This window comes from Ochotona curzoniae, unplaced genomic scaffold (assembly GCF_017591425.1).
Source record: "Ochotona curzoniae isolate NIBS_2020 unplaced genomic scaffold, NIBS_Ocur_1.0 contig_4514, whole genome shotgun sequence".
Taxonomy (NCBI): Eukaryota; Metazoa; Chordata; class Mammalia; order Lagomorpha; family Ochotonidae; genus Ochotona; species Ochotona curzoniae.
Window position 1 is genome coordinate 3,483,664 of NW_024466312.1, and position 17,389 is coordinate 3,501,052.

General features: G+C 49.1%; 1 protein-coding gene and 1 non-coding gene across 2 annotated transcripts in view; both read right to left on the bottom strand.

Annotated features, from left to right (window-relative positions):
* Positions 1–2,612: 2,612 nt before the first annotated feature.
* The window catches only part of MARCHF4 (membrane associated ring-CH-type finger 4), a 99,114-nt gene continuing 84,337 nt past the window's right edge, over positions 2,613–17,389 (bottom strand). Inside the window, exon 4 of the mRNA XM_040986483.1 lies at positions 2,613–2,980. Within this exon, the coding sequence (XP_040842417.1) occupies positions 2,613–2,980 (368 nt within the window). The remainder of the gene's footprint in view (positions 2,981–17,389) is intronic.
* On the bottom strand, positions 11,863–12,006 carry LOC121160620. The gene has a single exon (XR_005884563.1). It is a non-coding gene; the product is annotated as a U4 spliceosomal RNA (small nuclear RNA).

Genomic DNA, 17,389 nt, shown 5'->3' on the forward strand with positions numbered 1-17,389 from the left:
GGCCTACACAAATAGGCAGGTGTAGACTCTTGGCATGCTCAGGGAATTCCTTCTGCCCTTCTTGGGAGAGACATTGACATCCATATGGAGGTGCAAGGTGCTCCCCTTTTATCATGTCACCCCTTGGTATTCAAGCTAAGTGACATGGCAGGGCTCAGAGGGCCTAGCAGACAGACTCTTTCCTGCCCTTTCTAGTCGACTTGAGGGTCCTGGTTTCCTGTGGAAAACCAGATACTGACTGGTTAGTCAGCCTTGACTCAGTACCACCTTTTAAGAAATACACTTGTCATTGACCTTCTTTGTTTATGCCTTTTTGTATGAGAACCATGTGTCGAATGCACGCATGGGACTGTGGTCCTCTTGGTTAGAAGAACACAACACAACTCTACCTGCTCAGAGTATATCCCAAGGCCAACACTTACAGAGTTACACCTGCTGAAGGGTGGGCTCTTAAAAATGCAAAGGCCAGACTGTGAACCCTTATTTTCAGCAAGTACCAGGGAGCTTGCCAGGCTCCTGCGTGGGAAAGGCTTTGGATGGGAAATGCTGAACTTCCATGACCACCAAGGCCTCCCAACCCTCTGGACTGTGAGCTCCATCAGGAAGGAAGCTACCAAAGCCTGTACACATCCCACTGCAGACACTGAAAGCCCTGGGCTAGCTGAAGGGAGGAGAACTCACTGCTGCTGACTGCTGACCAACTGCTGACTGCCACGAGCTCTGTCCAAACCCTCCTGAGGCTCTTGGGTGCTGCTCTCTGACGTGCCAAGGAGAGCTGTCGGGGGGAACAGGTCCTTGGCTCTCCCAGTTTCTGTGAAATGACCCAATGGGTGGAGCTCCCCAGTCTTCTTCCCAACAAGAATGACCTCAGCCTCTAGGATGGCTGGGCAGAACCCTGGAAGCCTTCTTTTTTTGACCTGAAATAATCCATCTTCCAGGAGACCAGGAGCTCTGGTGTTTCGCTCACACAAATACACGTAGACACATGCATGCATGACATTTGCACATGCATGCACACACACACACATCAAGGGAACATGCTGGCCTGCCTTGCCACACCTGTACTCTTCAGGGAGAAGACAATACCCTTGGTGTTCTGCTCTGGAGGAGACTCTGGGTGTGGAGCAGAGAGAACAAGGAAGGCAGGTTACACCAGAGTGGACTAATGGGAAAGAGGAAGCAAAAACTCACCTATGGAAAGGGACACGCGGTAGGGAAAGAAATTTTATTTTCAAGCGTTTAAGAGAATATTACAAACAACAGAGAGTTTTAAAAAACCCTAAAAACTAGTTTAAAAAAGTATGTGACAGGGTCCCTTTAATACCCACAGATGACGCGGCCATTGTGCAATTACAACAGGAAATTCTGCAAGGGACCTTCCCTAGCAGGATCCTGGGAACAAGCAGTTGGGCTCCAGGCACAGCGCTGCCTGCCAGGACCCCTTGGCCTGCAGGGAAGGACTGGTGAGCACAGAGCAGTGAGCATTGGCCAACCTGTCTCTTTGGGGAGGGTCCCAAGCAGCCAGGAATACTTAGATGGGTCTCTACTCTGTGCCTAGGGGCGCATTGCTGCATTTCCCAACCACAGCAGCAGCTCTCCTACATACCCAACTGGAGGGTGGTCTGCCAGGGGGCCTGGTTCTGCACACCTGCCAAGGCAGGAGGGGGAATGGCACTGAGCCTGTCCTGGCTTGGGGAGCTGCGGAAGTTGTTCCTAGAGTGACGGCTTCACCAAGGCGGAAGCCACAGCAGCAGACCTGTGCTTGAGCTGCCCGCCAGAATTCTGAACTGTTCCTTAGGGGTGTGTGTGTGTGTGTGTGTGTGTGTGTTTCCTGTAAACATCTGTGAGTCAAATCACCATAAAACAAACTAACAAGGGCACAGAAAGACACTCATCTCCAAACCCAAGTCCTCCTTAAGCCCACCTAATGTTGGGAGGTTCCACGCCTGCCTCTGGCAGCTCACACCAACATCCCCCTCCCACATTCCGTACCCAGGAGTCCCCTAAAGTCCTGTGAGCTAGTGAATCTTGCCCACCCAGGTGAGCCCGAGCCCCTACAGGCAGTGTCCTCCCATCCAGCCCACACCAGTACCTCATCCCACCCCATCCCCCCAACTGCCCAGAGAGAAAGAAAACCAACTCAAGGCTGGAGCACTGGCTGTCATCACTTTTCTCTCAGCTCCCTTTGCCTTCTCTCTGCACCAACTGTGCAAACCTTGGTCACCACCACCCATTGCACCTGGCTCTGCTCTCCGCAGCCTCTCCTGCTCCGGGTGCCTTGCCCATGGGTGCCTCTGGGTGGTTTCCTTTTGTTGAGTTTCCTTTTGTTGAGTCCATCTGTATTGCACTTGGTTGCTGAGTTCATAATGGTTTCTGTTACTGTTCTGTTGGACAATGGTATTGACTAATCCATCGGAAAGCACGAACCCTGCTCCTGGTGCCACCTTCCTCAGCTCCACGCCGCCCCAGGGCTCCCTCAAGGCCCATCAGCCCCTTGCTGCGCTGGCCCCAGGAGGTGCTGATTCGCCTCCACCCTCCCCACCTCCCAAACGGCTACTCTGTGGTCCCTTCACGGCCCCGCCCTCGCGCGCCTTCTCCCCAGGTCTCTGCTCTCACACGGTTGTCACGCGCATGACCAGCTCTCGGCTGCCGCCCTGCGGGCTCCGCTGCTCATGAGGTCTCAAGTGACTCAGGATGTGCAGGATGCTGTAAGCACAGTGGTGATGGGACAGAGTGCCTGAGGGGTGGCTGGCAGGCCGGGCTGGGGCTTCCTCAGGGGCAGGTGAGGCTGCTGTCTCCTCTTCTGTGGCAGGGAGGTTGGCCTGGGTGGAGGAGGAGGTCCGTGGGTTTGTCCTGCCTCCTGCCTTTTGCTCCTCCAGGTCTTTCGTCTTGTCGTAGTTGAGCACTTTCCACTGCTGGTTGACAGCTTGCCACCGTTTAAAGATGCGGTACACGGAGGGTCCCTCGTGGATGATGAGACCTGAGGCAGCAGGGGGAGGACAGAGACAAGGGCTGAGTCCTTAACGGAAAGAAGTCACTGCCAGCAAAAACTGTGCTCGCCCTTCATTGAGCGCTATAGTTGGGGCAGTTTCTTTGGCTTGCTTTGTGCTTTAAAACTACCTTCCCAGGCCTGGCGCTGTGACTCAACAGATTAATCCTCCATTTTGCAGTGCCAGCATCCAATATGGACACCAGTTTGTGTCCTGGCTGCTCCACTGTGTCCCTGCTTATGGCCTGGGAAAACAATAGAAGACCCGCGAGTGCTCTGGTGCCAGTACTCACGTGGGAGACCCGGAGGAGGCTCCTGGCTTCCAATCACACCAGCTCAGCTTGGGCTGCTGCAGCCATTTAGGGAATCGGTGGATGGAAGATATCTCTCTTTCCTTCTCTCTGTAACTCTTTCAAATAAAAGTAAGTATTTTTTTTTCTTTAATAAATCTACCTTCCTGTTCTGAGCCATAGGGATCCCAGCCTAAGGTTCGTATTCTGGCAAGTCTTTCAGAAAGGGGACAGCACAGCCAACTCATGGAGGAGTTTGACACTAACATGCAATGCCCTTGCCTCCTCTGACTCCTTCCCAACCTTCTCCTTGGCTTAACACAGCCAGAGTCATCCATTAACTCATAATATAAATATATTTTTCTTTCTTTAGTGCATATCCATGGTTCTCACCCTTAACATTGCTGAACAAAGTGTGTGCTTTTATTATTTATTTTTTAGAAGGAGTTAAGCCATCTTCTGCTGCCTTCCCAGGCCATAAGCAGGGAGTTGGATTAGAAGCAGAACAGCTGGGATTTGAACTGGTAACCCCCGTGGGATGCCAGAGATGCAGGTGGAGGATTAGCCTACCACATCACTGAACTGTGTTCTATCTAATGTGCTCAAGAAGAGACCCTGTGGTCCTTCCATTTCTGCTGCCGAATGATGTCCAAGGCTCCACCAGTTAGCGTTCCAAACACACCCCCAGGACAGACAACTTGTTCTGGTTATAGAATCCTGAGGCAACAGTTAGCAGAAATGGGCCATCCTAGGAGCATGAGAAACAAAGATTAATCACATGCCTCCTGCATGCCAACCACTGGAGACACTGAGGGAAGTCAAATCCCACCCTCAGAGGGTGTCTGTGTGTGGAGGGACAACAGACACATAAACATACTGGTGAGACAAATGTTTTGTGTGAGAAAGACAAAATAGGGTTCGATGTCCAGTGGCTGCAGGCTTCAGAGTCCTGGGAAAACGCTAGTGGGAGTGGCCTTTCTGAGGAGGGGTTGAGGGGAATTCTAGAGCAACAGCACTTGGGTGGTAAGAACTGCCAAGCCCTGGCAGGTGGGGTGAGTGAACAAGAGTCAGAAGGTTGGTGTGACCACCGCACTATGGTGTGAGTGGAGACATAGACAGACAAGGTGTGCAGAGGCCAAGCTGTGAATGAATCTCGTAGACCATTTGTAGGTAAGGGATTTGCATGTGTCCTGAATAGAATGGGAAACTACCAAAGGGTTCATGGTGAAGTGATATGATCTGACTTAACCTCCAGAAAGTTCACTCAGGCTCCCCTTAGAACAATCCATTGTAGGGGAACAAGAGTCTGATCTGCACACACTAAGCAGGAAGCAATGTGCCGATTCAGCTGAGAACCGACGGTGACAGCAGTGGAGGCAGAGAGAAACTGTGGGCATCAGGATGTGTGTTGGGGGTGGAGCTGGCAGGTGGAGGTGCAGCCAGTAGGAGACGTGTGACTGAAGACTGTGCTGAAGCTTTGTCCCCTTCATAGTTGGGTGAGTGGGGCTGCCGTGTGCCGAGAGGTGGAGTGTGTGAGTTTTGGGGGTGTGGATTTGCATGGTGGTTGTGGCAGGAACCATATCAGTTTCCAGTCAACTGTAATGAATGACCATGTGCTTATCTGGGAACTAAATCAGCCTCGCTGAGCTAAAACCTTTCTGTTATGAGGGTCAGTTCCTGTGGAGGAATCTTCTCTTTTCTCAGACTCTACAAATTCCCTACAGTTCTTTGTCTCCTCTTATGTTATCACATTTTCTACTTCTCTTCCATCATCGAATCTTTCTCACCTTCCCACTTGTAAGAACACTTGTGGTTGCATTTAGGGCTCATCTTCTTTTTTTAAGATTTATTTATTTTTATTGGAAAGGTAGATATACAGAGAGAAGGAGATACAGAGAGAAAGATCTTCCATCCATTGGTTCACTCCCCAAGTGGCTGCAATGGCCAGAGCTGAGTCAATCCGAAGCCAGGAGCCAGGAACTTCTTCTGGGTCTCCCATGTGGTACTGGATCCCAAGGCTCTGAGCTGCCTTTAACTGCTTTCCCAGGCCACAAACAGGGAGCTGGATGGGAAGTAGAGCAGTCAGGATACAAACCAGCACTTATATTGGATGCCATTGCATGCAAGGCAAGGACTTCAGCCACTAGGCTCAGGGCCCCCAGGGCTCATCTTAAAAACCTTGGATAACATCCTTATGTCAAGATTACTAAAGTAATCACATCTTCAAAGCCCCTTTTTGATGTATAAGGTAATATTAACAGTTTCAAGGACTGGGACCTGAATGTATTTGAGGGCCATCATTCAGCATAACAGGGACTAATAATAGCTATATTTTACTCATGACAAGTTTAAGATGTCCGAAATCTCACCAGAAGTGTTAAGGTGAACAGTTGGACCCATGAGTCTACAACTCAAAGATGGGTTTGGCCTGAAGATGGAAGCCATGGGGTGATAGTTATTGAATGTGTCTACTCTAACATTCAGACCCTGCCAATGTCATAGCATTGAGAGGTGGGTTCTTTAGAAAATAATTAGGCCATAAGGACTCTCGTGAATGGGATCAGGTGTCCTCTATATGGCTCTGAGAGGGACAGTTTCTTGCCTTTCCACCTTCTGCCATCTGAGGATTCCATTCAGAAAGCCCTGGCCAGGTCTAGCATTGTCGTATAGTGTCTAAAGCTGCTGCCTACAATGCCAGCATCTCATATGGGTATCAGTTCATGTTCTGGTGGCTCCAGTTCCAATCCAGCTTCCTGCTAATGGCCTTGGGAGAGCAATGGGAGACGGCCCAAGTGTTTGAATCCCTGCCACCTATGTGGGAGACCTGGTAGAAGATTCTGACTTCTGGCTTTTGGTCTGTCCCTGATCTGGCTGCTATACAATCAAGACTGAGCCAGTAGATGGAACATCTCCCTCTGTTTCTCCATCTCTCTAACTCTGTGTGACCTTTTCCCACATTTTCAGCTACTTACTTAGGTGCATGTGTGAAGAAAGAAGAAACTTGGATATTACTACTAAAGAATTCTTATCAGATAAGTGGATATCAGGATCATATATGCTTGTCATCATGTCAGACAGTGGCCACCAGAATGGGAGGATGGAAGAGAGGACATGAAATGGACCAAGAATAACAGACATGGAAAGGGGTGGAGTACATGCAGGGAGGCCTCTGTGACGACAGAATTTCTGAAACCAATGAATCCCAGAGATGAATGCTGATGGGCACATGCTACGATGTTGATCTCCAGCTTTCAGAAATTGTGTGCTTGCTCTTGACAATGCGTCTAGGGGGTGACCACTTGACTGGGGCTGGGGTGGGCCTGAGGAGGGAGCTTTGGAGTAACAGGAAGCTATGCAGTAGACAGATGATCTGCATCATTCATCCTTAGTACCAACAGATTCACTGGCCCCTTTTGATAATTAATAGATTAAAATATTCCTATCCTGAAATTCATAAGATATTATGAGTTGCTCTGGTTTCTTAAAAAAAAAAAAGAAGACTAGAATGTTCTGATAGTTAACATACTAGAAAAGGGGGAGGGATAAATTTCTAAGAAAACAAACTAAATGTCAATATAAATGCGAAGGACATCTATATTAAAAAATAAATGAAATGCCCCCTCCTAAGGGCTGGGACCACCAGTTCGGGGAATGCCGAAGACAGCTGGGATTCAATCAGAGTCAAGGCTGCTCATGGTGGACCCTGAGCTCAAGAGGTGCATCACGGGACAAGGAAACGAGCAACCGAGGAAGTGAGTGGTTGTGCACTCTGTGAGTGTGGTCAGCAGGCTGCGCCTGGGCTAGGCAGCAAGGCGACTGGGGAGGAAAGGCTGCTTAAGGTCTGTCCAGCAGTGGAGACCTCCTGGGTGGCGCTGGCTCAAGGAACAGACACGTCAGCCTCGAGGAGCAAAGGGCCCCCAGGAATACAGTGGAGCCCCTTCAAGCTCCCATGGAGAGCAGCCACCCACAGCCTCTTCGACTCTGTCTCCCAACAGCTTCTGACATCACTCTGCTTAACAAGTCTTCAAATATTCTTTGAGAATCAGTGTCTCAAGATTCCTAGCTGTGTGAGTCACACACTGAACAGGTCTGGTCAAAGGTATGGCTCATCTCAGCAACATATCACAACCCATGTCCTTGTAGGGGGTCACCAGTCTCTGGAAGCCCACCTGTAGGCCTCCTGATTTAGTTGGCAGAGTCTGGGCCAGGAGACTTCCTCTCTGTCACACCCTCACACCAGTGTGTCAACTCCCACCATGTCTGTCTCATTGGTACCTTTTGAACATGAACCAGGTTGGCCTTGCCATGAAAGCTGTTCTTCTAATCCACAAGCCCTGTTTGAACACATCAGTGGCCTTTTCTCTAAATAGTGAGCCCCTCCAGGGCAGGACCAGGTCTGGTAGAGTCGTGTATGGCTTTCACAGCTCTGGGAGTCTAGCGGAGCCCTGCTGATCATGGAGAAGACAGGGGCCTAGATCGGGAACAGCAGCATCTTATGAAGCCCTAAACAAGCTCTATCTGACAAGAGCCCACACTTGATTTTTAATTAGCTTCTTGATCAATTTCCCTCTGATTGAAGAGGGTGGCTTAAATTTGTGGTCTGAATGCTGCCTTCTAGTGATCTGTCTACTATGCAGGAAGTAATTAAGCCATTTTTCAATGGTAGGTGGCTGAACAGGAGGAAGGTGCAGGTGCATCTGTTTTTCCAGAATGGTTTGTTTGGCAGAAGTTGGAAAAACACAAACTACCTCATTCATGTCTGCTCCCTTCTGTGTTCCCTCTACTTCCTGTTTCACAAATCACTTATCGACTTCGCGGGTAGCAAAACAACAACAACAACAGCAAGTGGCAGAAGACAGGTGAGGCCCACCCACTGGGGCAGGTGACAAGGGCAAAACTGAAGAGGTCAGAGAATTAAAACGGGCTGGAAACGGCAGTGGTGCGAGAGAGGCTGAATACTAGATTATGGATTGAATTAACAGACAGAAGATCTTCCTCTCTGTCTCTCCTTCTGTCTGTATATCTGACTTTCCCATAAAAAATAAAATACATCTTAAATAGATGAGGAGCAGAGCAGAGAGGTAGCAACAGAAGAAAACGGTAACACCGTACACCCAGTAAGGTCTGATTGAGTCATTCTCCGGGCTTTTCTACTTTGACAATCATCTGACAACCATCTACAGTCACCCAACCCTGGCTGTACTTGTGGGAAATTCTGCTCCAGAGAAATTGCTGCCTTTGTAACGTGTCTCCCACTTTCAGGGTTTGTCTCCCTCTCATAGCTGTATACGTCACAGGTTATCACAATTCTGTTTCTCACAGAATCCTTCCCCTATTCCAGCTGCAAGAGCTTTTATCCTCAGGGTTGGGGGTGGGTGGTCCTTTACCCACCCAGTGCCACCTCCCCTATAAACATCATGCCAGCAATGCTCTAGAGTTCTACCTCGGCTTGACACCCCAATCCATGTTGCCTTTTGACCATGAACTCTCGTGTCCAGAGCAGTGAGATACAACCTAATTCAGGTGAGTTAGTGTTTTCCGAGGACTTACCAGGGGCTTCTGTGAGCGCTTATAATGGAACAGAATACTGGTTTCCACCACGTATGGAATAGGCTGAGGCTGGGAGTCTGGAGAGAGGTTGTTATTCCTACCCGCCCCCACTCCTCCCGCCTGTCCTCACCATCTCCTGTGAGCACCCTGGTTACTGACAGCTCTAGCACAGTGTTTCCAAATTTCTGCATGCAACAGAGTCCCCAGACAACTTGGGGAAACCCAGATTCCCAGGCGCACATCCTGAGGATCTGAATAGGTCTGGGATGCAGGCTAACAACCCGCACATCTGTCAGTACCTGTGGGTGGACCACACTCTGGCAGCATTGCCTAGAGCACAGTCTGCAGGATCTGAATGCATCCCTGCCCCAATCAGGCATGGAAGCACAGTCCCTGTTACAGTCCAAGGTGGGGTCTGCTGGAGGGCATGCTCATGAATGGATGAGTGCCCTGGGGAAAGGCTCGATGGAACTAGCTTGGACCCCTTCTTGCTCTGCCACCCTCTTGCCATATGGGGTCCCAGCACTTGCCCCCTTTTCTGTCCCTCTCACCATGTAGGATACCTAGATGGAGGCACTGAGGAGGAATAGCGCTTCACTGTACCCTGAACCTGCTGGTGCCCAACCTTGGACTTGTCAGCCTCCTGCACTGTATATATTCTTTATAAACCACCCAGAGTGAGTGAACATGCCATGACAGGCCTTCTCCTGCCCACTGCCTGGCTTTTAAAGAGCTATGTGGAATTTGGATAAGGCATTCCTTCCCTAGGTGACAGACATGAAAGGCAACTGAAGAAACAGATACTTCTAGACCCTTAGGCCCTCCAGTCCAGTGTTGACTCACGTGTGAAGCATGTACTGAACATGGGGAATGTTGCTACACAAGGCTCGTGGCTTTAGGGAAACACTACCTTTTGAACCTCGATTTTCTCATCACTGAATCGAGCCTGACACGCCTTCCCTCCTGAGGCAGTTGTGGGATGAGACAAGGTGGAGTCCTGCATGCTGATGCCTGGCACAGTGCCCGGCACACACTCGACACTGGATTTTGCACAACGTGGATGGTGGCAGGGGAGGTGACAGAACACAGAAATAACCATTCATATTTCTTCTTCTGCATCACCAACCCTGTCCCCGAGCCAAGCGTTTGCCTTCTATGTAACTGTTTTCCTCCCCAATTCTGAGGCTGAGTCATCATTGGGACTGACTAACAGGCGGGAGCTAAAAAGCGCTCTAGAGGCCCACTGAATCCACAGAAGTGGCAACATTTCCCAGGCCTCTTCTCCCCTCGCTGAGGTCCTTGAAGCGTGCCCGTTGAGGTCCTGCTGTGACCCGCCGCACCAGGCCCACCTCTGTTACAGCCAACTCTTCAAAGATCCAGTCCATTCAGAACCTGTACTAAAGAACACAATCAATAAACATGAAAAAGAAAGAAATGCACCAGCTATCCTGAATGAGGTGAGGGGATTGCTACTGAGATTGTGGGTAATGCCCAACCTGCCGAGTCGTTTCCAGGGTTCATCTTCAAGCCTCTCACAGGTACACTCAGGCTGCATTTGGGGGACCTCCTTGGGGAGGTGGGAAGATGTGCATCTAGGGGTCTCCTGCAGGTAGGATATCCCTCTGGCTTGAATGATTTTAACATGGAGTCTCAAGGACAAAAGACACTGGAAGAACTATCTTCCCTTTGGTGTCAGTGCCCAGAGGGAGGGCAGCTCATGGAGGGCAGCTGCTGTCAGAGCTCTCCTGCTAGCAGGGCTCCTGCTGGGCTGGTTGTACTTGGCAGAGTTATTGAGAATATTTCTCAGCACCTTGGAGTCAGAGCCAGCCACGTCACTGCTTTCCTAAGCCAGTGTGGTACCCTTTGTGAGGCCCTGCCCTAGGAAGCCAGTGAGAGCCTGAGATGCCCTGAAATGAGGGGAGTGTAATAAGCAAGACTAGTTATTAGGACAGGAAAATTCTGGGGCCCCAAATGGGCTCTGGGGTGATGGTGGAATCCATTCCTTGAAGTGCACTTGTGACTTTACAGCTCAAGACATCATGGACTGGTTTTTCTCCCTACATATGGGTGTTTTTTTTGTTTGTTTGTTTTTTGGTCAGGCATGACCTGCTCACTATCTGGATAGACACGGATTGAAACTAGAGTTGCCATGCTCAGCCACTCTGGGAGGTATCACTGCTTACGGGTGATGTGGAGGCCCTAGTGTTGAGTAGTGGTCATGTTGACAATAATCAGTATTTATTGAATACTTGCTAAGCCCCATCACTCTTAAAAAGCTTTGCAAATGTAGGCTGATTCTCACAGAAACTCTGTGTAGTCAGCAACATGGCCTCCGCTTTGTAGAAGAGGGAACTGAGTTCAGAGAGGTTAAATGTCTTACCCAAGGAGACACGGTTTATCCACCAAGAGGCGCAGAAACCCAAATTCATCTGCAACAGAACAGCAGCTTGCATCTGGGGCCACCTACTTCTCCGTGAAGTGGATCATGGGTTCCTCAACAAGTAGCCACGGAGATCATTTTGTAAAAATTTGCAGTGCAGGTGGGCATTTGGTGTAGTGATTAAGATACTGGTTAGGACACCTACAGCCCATGTCAGAGTGCCCAAATTCAAGTTTTCTCTCTGTCCCGATTCCAGCTTCTAGTTCATGCACGTCCTGGGAGGCAGCAGGCTATGGCTCAGGCAGTCAGGAGCTTGGGAGAGATCTGGGGCACAGCCATTTGCAGTGAGTAAGATCTTTCTCTCTCTCTCTCTGCCTTTCAAAAATTAATTATTTTAAAATTTCATGTACATAATTTCTGTATGAATTCATAGGATGCCTTTTTAAGATGTATTCTAGTAAATTGTTACATTGTTGTTAGCAGATTGGTTAAAGATACAGCCTTTGGGATCAGATGAAATTATGTTTTAGTTGCAAGACTGAGTAGTCTCTTATCCTCAGTTTTGTATCAGGAAAGTGGGTGTTATAACAGTAACTACATCACAGAGTTATAGGGAGTAAATAAGATATACGCTAACAGCATATAACGACTTCCCACAGTACTTGGCACATAATGGGTAACAAATGTTGGTTATTATTTTAGCTTTAGTATCATCATCATTATTGGGAAAAGTTTTCCATTAGCAATCGGGCATCGGACAAACCTCATTGGCTACGATACTGCCACTGTGCAAAGCTTCATCATCATTATTAAGTAAGTATTAATGCACTTCATTTTATATAAATAATAAACACAACAAGCTATTTCTGGCGGACTTGGGGAGCATCACTTGGGACAGGCCAGGTTGGTGATGGCACTCCCTCTCATCCCCTACCTACTCTCCTGACAAGTGGGGCTGAGCTTGGATTTCATGCAAGCTACAATACAAACGCACTGTGAACAGACACACCAGGACTGCTAAATGCAGGAAAAGTGTTGGTCTTTAAAATCTCTGGACTTCACAAGGTCATCCTTGGAGCCAGGATACAGTCTTCTATTGGGCTCTCTTGGCATGTAAGATTTCTGCAAATGTCTTGACGGGATAGGCCTTCTGTGGTAGAGATGGCTCAGCATCCAAGGAAAAGCTCACACTCCTCACCCTTAACACGCTCTGTCACGGGAAGGGGAATACCCGTCTCCAGGTGTTAGAACCAGGTGGAACCAGGTGATGTGAACAGACGGCAAACACCAATCAGGCCAAGAATTAAGAGCTAGGTATTGAAACACAACTTCTGTGAGGGTGGCATGGCCTTATCCATGTCCCCTTTTATTTCCTCCTGGCAAGGGGTCAAATGGCGTAAAAGTCTCTTAGCATTACAGAGCTTGTATTCCTGTTCTCTGTGTGGAGGATAATGTTACCCAGTGCAGGAATGTCTGTTGTGCTATAAACCACTAGCATTTGTTGAAGCTGTCATGAGAAGCATGCCTTTATGCTTGGGGAGGAGCCACAGGAGCAGAACCATTTGTGGCTTAAAGGTACACTTCGTGTAGTCCCCAGAGTGAATGGGCTGACTTGAGCAGGCCCCATAGCTATCTTTTGGAGACTATTTCTAACCACAAACCCCAGCATTATTAGATATGTTCCTCCTGAATCTGTTGTATGTCACACTGTTCCTAAAAGGTGTCCCAGAAGTCTTTCCAGCCTTGTCACTACATGGAGCAGGGGATGGGCCTCCAAGGGGCCTCCTTTGAGGGGACTGAGCTTACTAGGTGCACCAGCTTTCAATCAAACACCTTAATCCCCCCAAAACTTGACCACTCAGCCATGGTGAATTGACTTTGCAGATGAAGCGCTGGGTAGGTGAAGTTCAAGTTCATGGAGAAGCTGGAACACCAGAGAACCCACGTCCAGATCGCAGAACACAGAGTGAACACCATCATGCCCTGTTATGTGCGGGAGGCATTTCCACAGGGGTGCTGGTTGGCCTGACGCTGGCAGGGATCCCCTACAGCTACACTGGTCAGCCTCTCAGAGCCCCAACATGGCCTCACAACACAAGTAGCTTCAGAACCGAAAGATGTCAGACCTGGAAGGTGGTGTTCAGGCTCAGCCCTCTCATAGTGCAGGTGGGGAAGCCAGCTGTAGGGAGGGAGCCAACAGGAGTTGGCAAAGAGGTCCTCAGCAGCTCCTTCCCTTGCTATCTCTTCTGCTGTATGCGGCTGCATATCTTTGAAGCTCCCTAATCAGAGAATCAACAGGTTTCACAAAGCAGAAATGTTTGTAGAGAAATGTTTTTTTAGTTCATGAGAATTGAAATTCAGATTGGAACAAAAAATATGTTTTTCCAATCCTACTACTGCCATGCCTTGCCTGTTTGGTCTGCCAAGAGATTTATATGCCTTTATCCCAGAGGGTAGAGTTCAGACATTCCTACAACACCGAGAAGCCCTTCTGGGAGTCACACGGAAGCGCTGTGGTACAGCTTTGGCAGCGGTCCCAGCGGCTCACGTCACCCTCCCCTGACCCTGTGCCACTCTCAACTAAAAAACCAACATGATGAGGGGTGAGATCCTGATTTTTGCAGAGCTTTTTTTTTTTTCACGGTCAATCTCTTAGATCTGTGGAGTGAAAAAAAATTTTTTGTCTGTGCCAAAGTCCTTAATTAATTTCTCTCGTTAAATCCTAATAACCTGAGCCACTGGAGCACAGAATGCCCCATTGGTTTGCTGGGAGATTCCGTCAGCTTCCCTGATGCCGCACACAGTGTCATTAGAGAAGACAGGAGGAGGAGGGAGCAGGTGACAGGATGTAATCAAAGCTTCTCAGGGAGGGGACCCCAGTGGGAGGGAGCTGAGAACCTTCCAGAAAAGGTAGGCTTTCAGGAAGAGCAGACCTTAGCTCTGTGAGGACTCAAGGTCAAGTTCTCTGTTTGGGCTGTTGCTGGACTTTTAGCTTCACCAAAGCTCCACTGAGTGGCCACCAACAGGGAAATCTGTCCTAATCAGGGGCGTCTCTCTTGGTCACTGAGACTTCGGGGTACTTCTTCTTTGCGGTTCTCTGCACAACCCAAGCAAAGGGAAGGGAAGCAGAGCAGCTGTGCGAACCTCTGCTGGTCACAGAACAGGTAAGACACTGAGCCCTGGATTGTTGGGTGGCAACCCCCCTTCCTCTGTGTCTTAACCAGGAGACCCTGCCCAGCACTGTCTTCTCTCAGCAGTCCATTCTGTCCTTCCAGCATCCTACTTCCCTTCTGCTGAAAACTCTCGTCTTAGAGATTGGCTCTTACTTCTCTGCCTAGTTTGTAGGTTTCAGATGGTTTTTCAGCACTTGGACCTTTGCCAAGGACACCCCCGTTGGCTCCCCTCTATCCACTGCCATCGTCCACTCGTTCTCCTGCTCGGCAAAGGTGTCCAGTCCTCATTCAGAGCCTCTGCCACAGTCCTAGTTCCCAGAGCTCTGGGACTTACACTCTTCCAGACAATCCAGTCAAATCCACCTCCTTGGTGCCGCTCGAGGTCACCTCCCTCCTGTCTCCTCTCGATGCCTTTGTGTTGCCTCCCTCGGCTCCTTATTTCCAACTGGTCTCTCTTAACCACCAGTGTGTCTATTTCTGACACATTTTCCCTCTAATCGCCAAATTTATCATTTTAAAACACTCATAGAATCAAACATGCTTTTTCTGTTTAAAATGCTACAGTGCTACCCTTTCCCCAGCAAAATGAGGGCTGAATTCCTAGCACAGGATTGAGGACCCTGTGAGGACTGGTACCTGCCAATCTTCTAACACCATCACTCCTCATCCACCTCCTACTCTGGCTGCTTGCACTGTCCAAAGTTTCCAAAGCACACCCTGTTCACTCCGATTCTGCACACAGGAATGTGCCTTTGTCTGCAATGCTCTTTGTCCATCTTCCATACTGTGCTTTATCCTTTGGATATGTCTCCCTTCCTGCTCCAGAGAGAGCTAACTGTTACATGTAGAAGCCACTGTGTTGGAATGCAGCTCCTCAACGGCAAGGGATTGTGTCTCCTTCATCTCTGTTAAAGGTCCACAGTTTGTGGAACCAACCAAGGCAGTTCATGTGACTGAATGGCTGGCCATGATCATCCAGAACCCTCTCACCCAGGCCTCTCTTTCCTGGGCTCACTCATCCCAGTGCCCAGACCTCAGTCCTAGCTTCCATTACATGAGATTTAGTGATTACTCTGTGTGTCCCGTGACATAAGACATGCCTGAGAGTAGGTAACTCTTACTTCAGGGTGTTTACCCAACGTCTTCTTTTAATGAATGAAGGAATGACTCAAAATTCATGTCATCTGGCACAGTTAGAGTCATCATTCCAAAATTTCATCTTGTTTCCTCAAGTATCTTTATTGGTGTCAGCATAGCATTGATTAGAAAGGAAATGTATTGATAGCTAAAGCCTTAAACCCCAAACACAGGAGAGCAGCAGCTGGGAGTCACTGGGGCTCAGGGTGTTACTAGACTAATTTCCTCCTAACCTGCTTCCCCACACAAGCTTTGCATCGACAACTTCCCAGATCTTGCAGAGGTAAAACAGGTGGCAGAAAGGGGCCTGGGATTGGAGCCGGAGTTTCTTGGGCCAATCATTGCTCTACCACTTGCTTAGCTGTGTGACCTGGCGTACAAGCTGCTTTAAGCCTATCACTGCCTATTAACTCTGGGTCATAGTAGTCATGCTGTTTTGCCTTTGTCAGTTCTACACTGGCAGCGATGTGGCAGTTTGTTCTGTTCACGCTTAGGAGTGTGTATTGGCCTTGCAAGTTAGAACTCTACCAACAGATGCTTTGTCTGGAGGGGCAAGTTGTATCAACCACTATGTACCTGCAATGTGACTAAGTCCAGAACCTTGTGCTCAACCCTGGAACTGTGCTGCACCAAACACGGAACACGGACCTTCCTAGCAAAACCCATTGGTGAGCTGTGCGCCATTCGCTAAGGGAATCGTTACTCTGGAACCTTCCCACTGATTTTTCCAGAAGCTAGCTGGATGGATATAGCCACCGATAGGCTAATGTGGCAGCCAATGTCCCCACTCTTGATCCTCTTGGCTTCACAGTGAAGAACATCTGCTGAGCTGCCTTTTGCTCAGGGCACTGTCCCTTAGAGCCCCTCACACTTGCATGAGCATCACTTTGAAGTATGCATGCATGCATAGTAAGGATTCAGCACACCATCCCTTTCATGTTTATTCATGTACTTTTACTACCTATGGCCATTGCACAGTCTTTGAGAATAACAGATTGTTCTTGATACAGAGCATCCAGAGTCTCATAACAGAAGAAGGTGTTAATGTTCTCCAGCTCTGCCATTTGAACTAACAATGGGGTTAGATTAATTTTTCTTCATCCTGAGGACAGTGTTCTTACTCGGGTCCTGGCTTCCTCTGTCCCTTTTCGGGGCTTCCTCCTGTGGCCAGGAATTATTTCTCTCACCACTCTTGTACCGTCCTCCCCCCACTGTCTGATGGGGGTCCTCCCTTCCTCATTCTCCCCATTCACATCATTTTCCACTGTCTTGGTGCTTCTGGAAAGGGAGCTTCCACTCTCACGGGAGTAGCTGATTCATCAGGTGTTGAACCTAATGAGCATCACCAAAGTAAGGCAGAGTCCTCCTGTGCCTCTCCAGTCTGCTTCTTCCTTCACAGTCAGAAGGCAGCACAGTGCCCCCTGCCAGGTCTGTGTTTCCCTGCTGTCTCAGCTTCTCTGCCCTTCATTAGTGAGTAGGTCAACCATGCGGGCAGAGGGCCATACTCACTGAGGGAGACAGGAGCAGGTGGAAGAGGAGTGATGGGGCACCTTCCCTTTGCTCAAACAAATTGGCCTTGGATGGACATTCTTTTGCCCTGGAAGTCTGATGAAGCCATGATACCTACAACGCTATACCACTGCCTGGGGTGAATATAACCCTTGTGTGTGTGTGTATGTGTGGTTGTTGTTGTTGTTGGGATGCTGCTTTTCTGTGAGCAGGAATCCTGGCAACTACAGCCAGGTTGACCCTGCTCCCACCCAAGTAGACCTCATCTCCTGTATCAGATGGGAGCCAAGATTCCAACCCTGGCCTAGGATGTGGAGTGAGTTCAGGACTCCTGCAGCAGATGCTGTAACCCCGCCTGTAC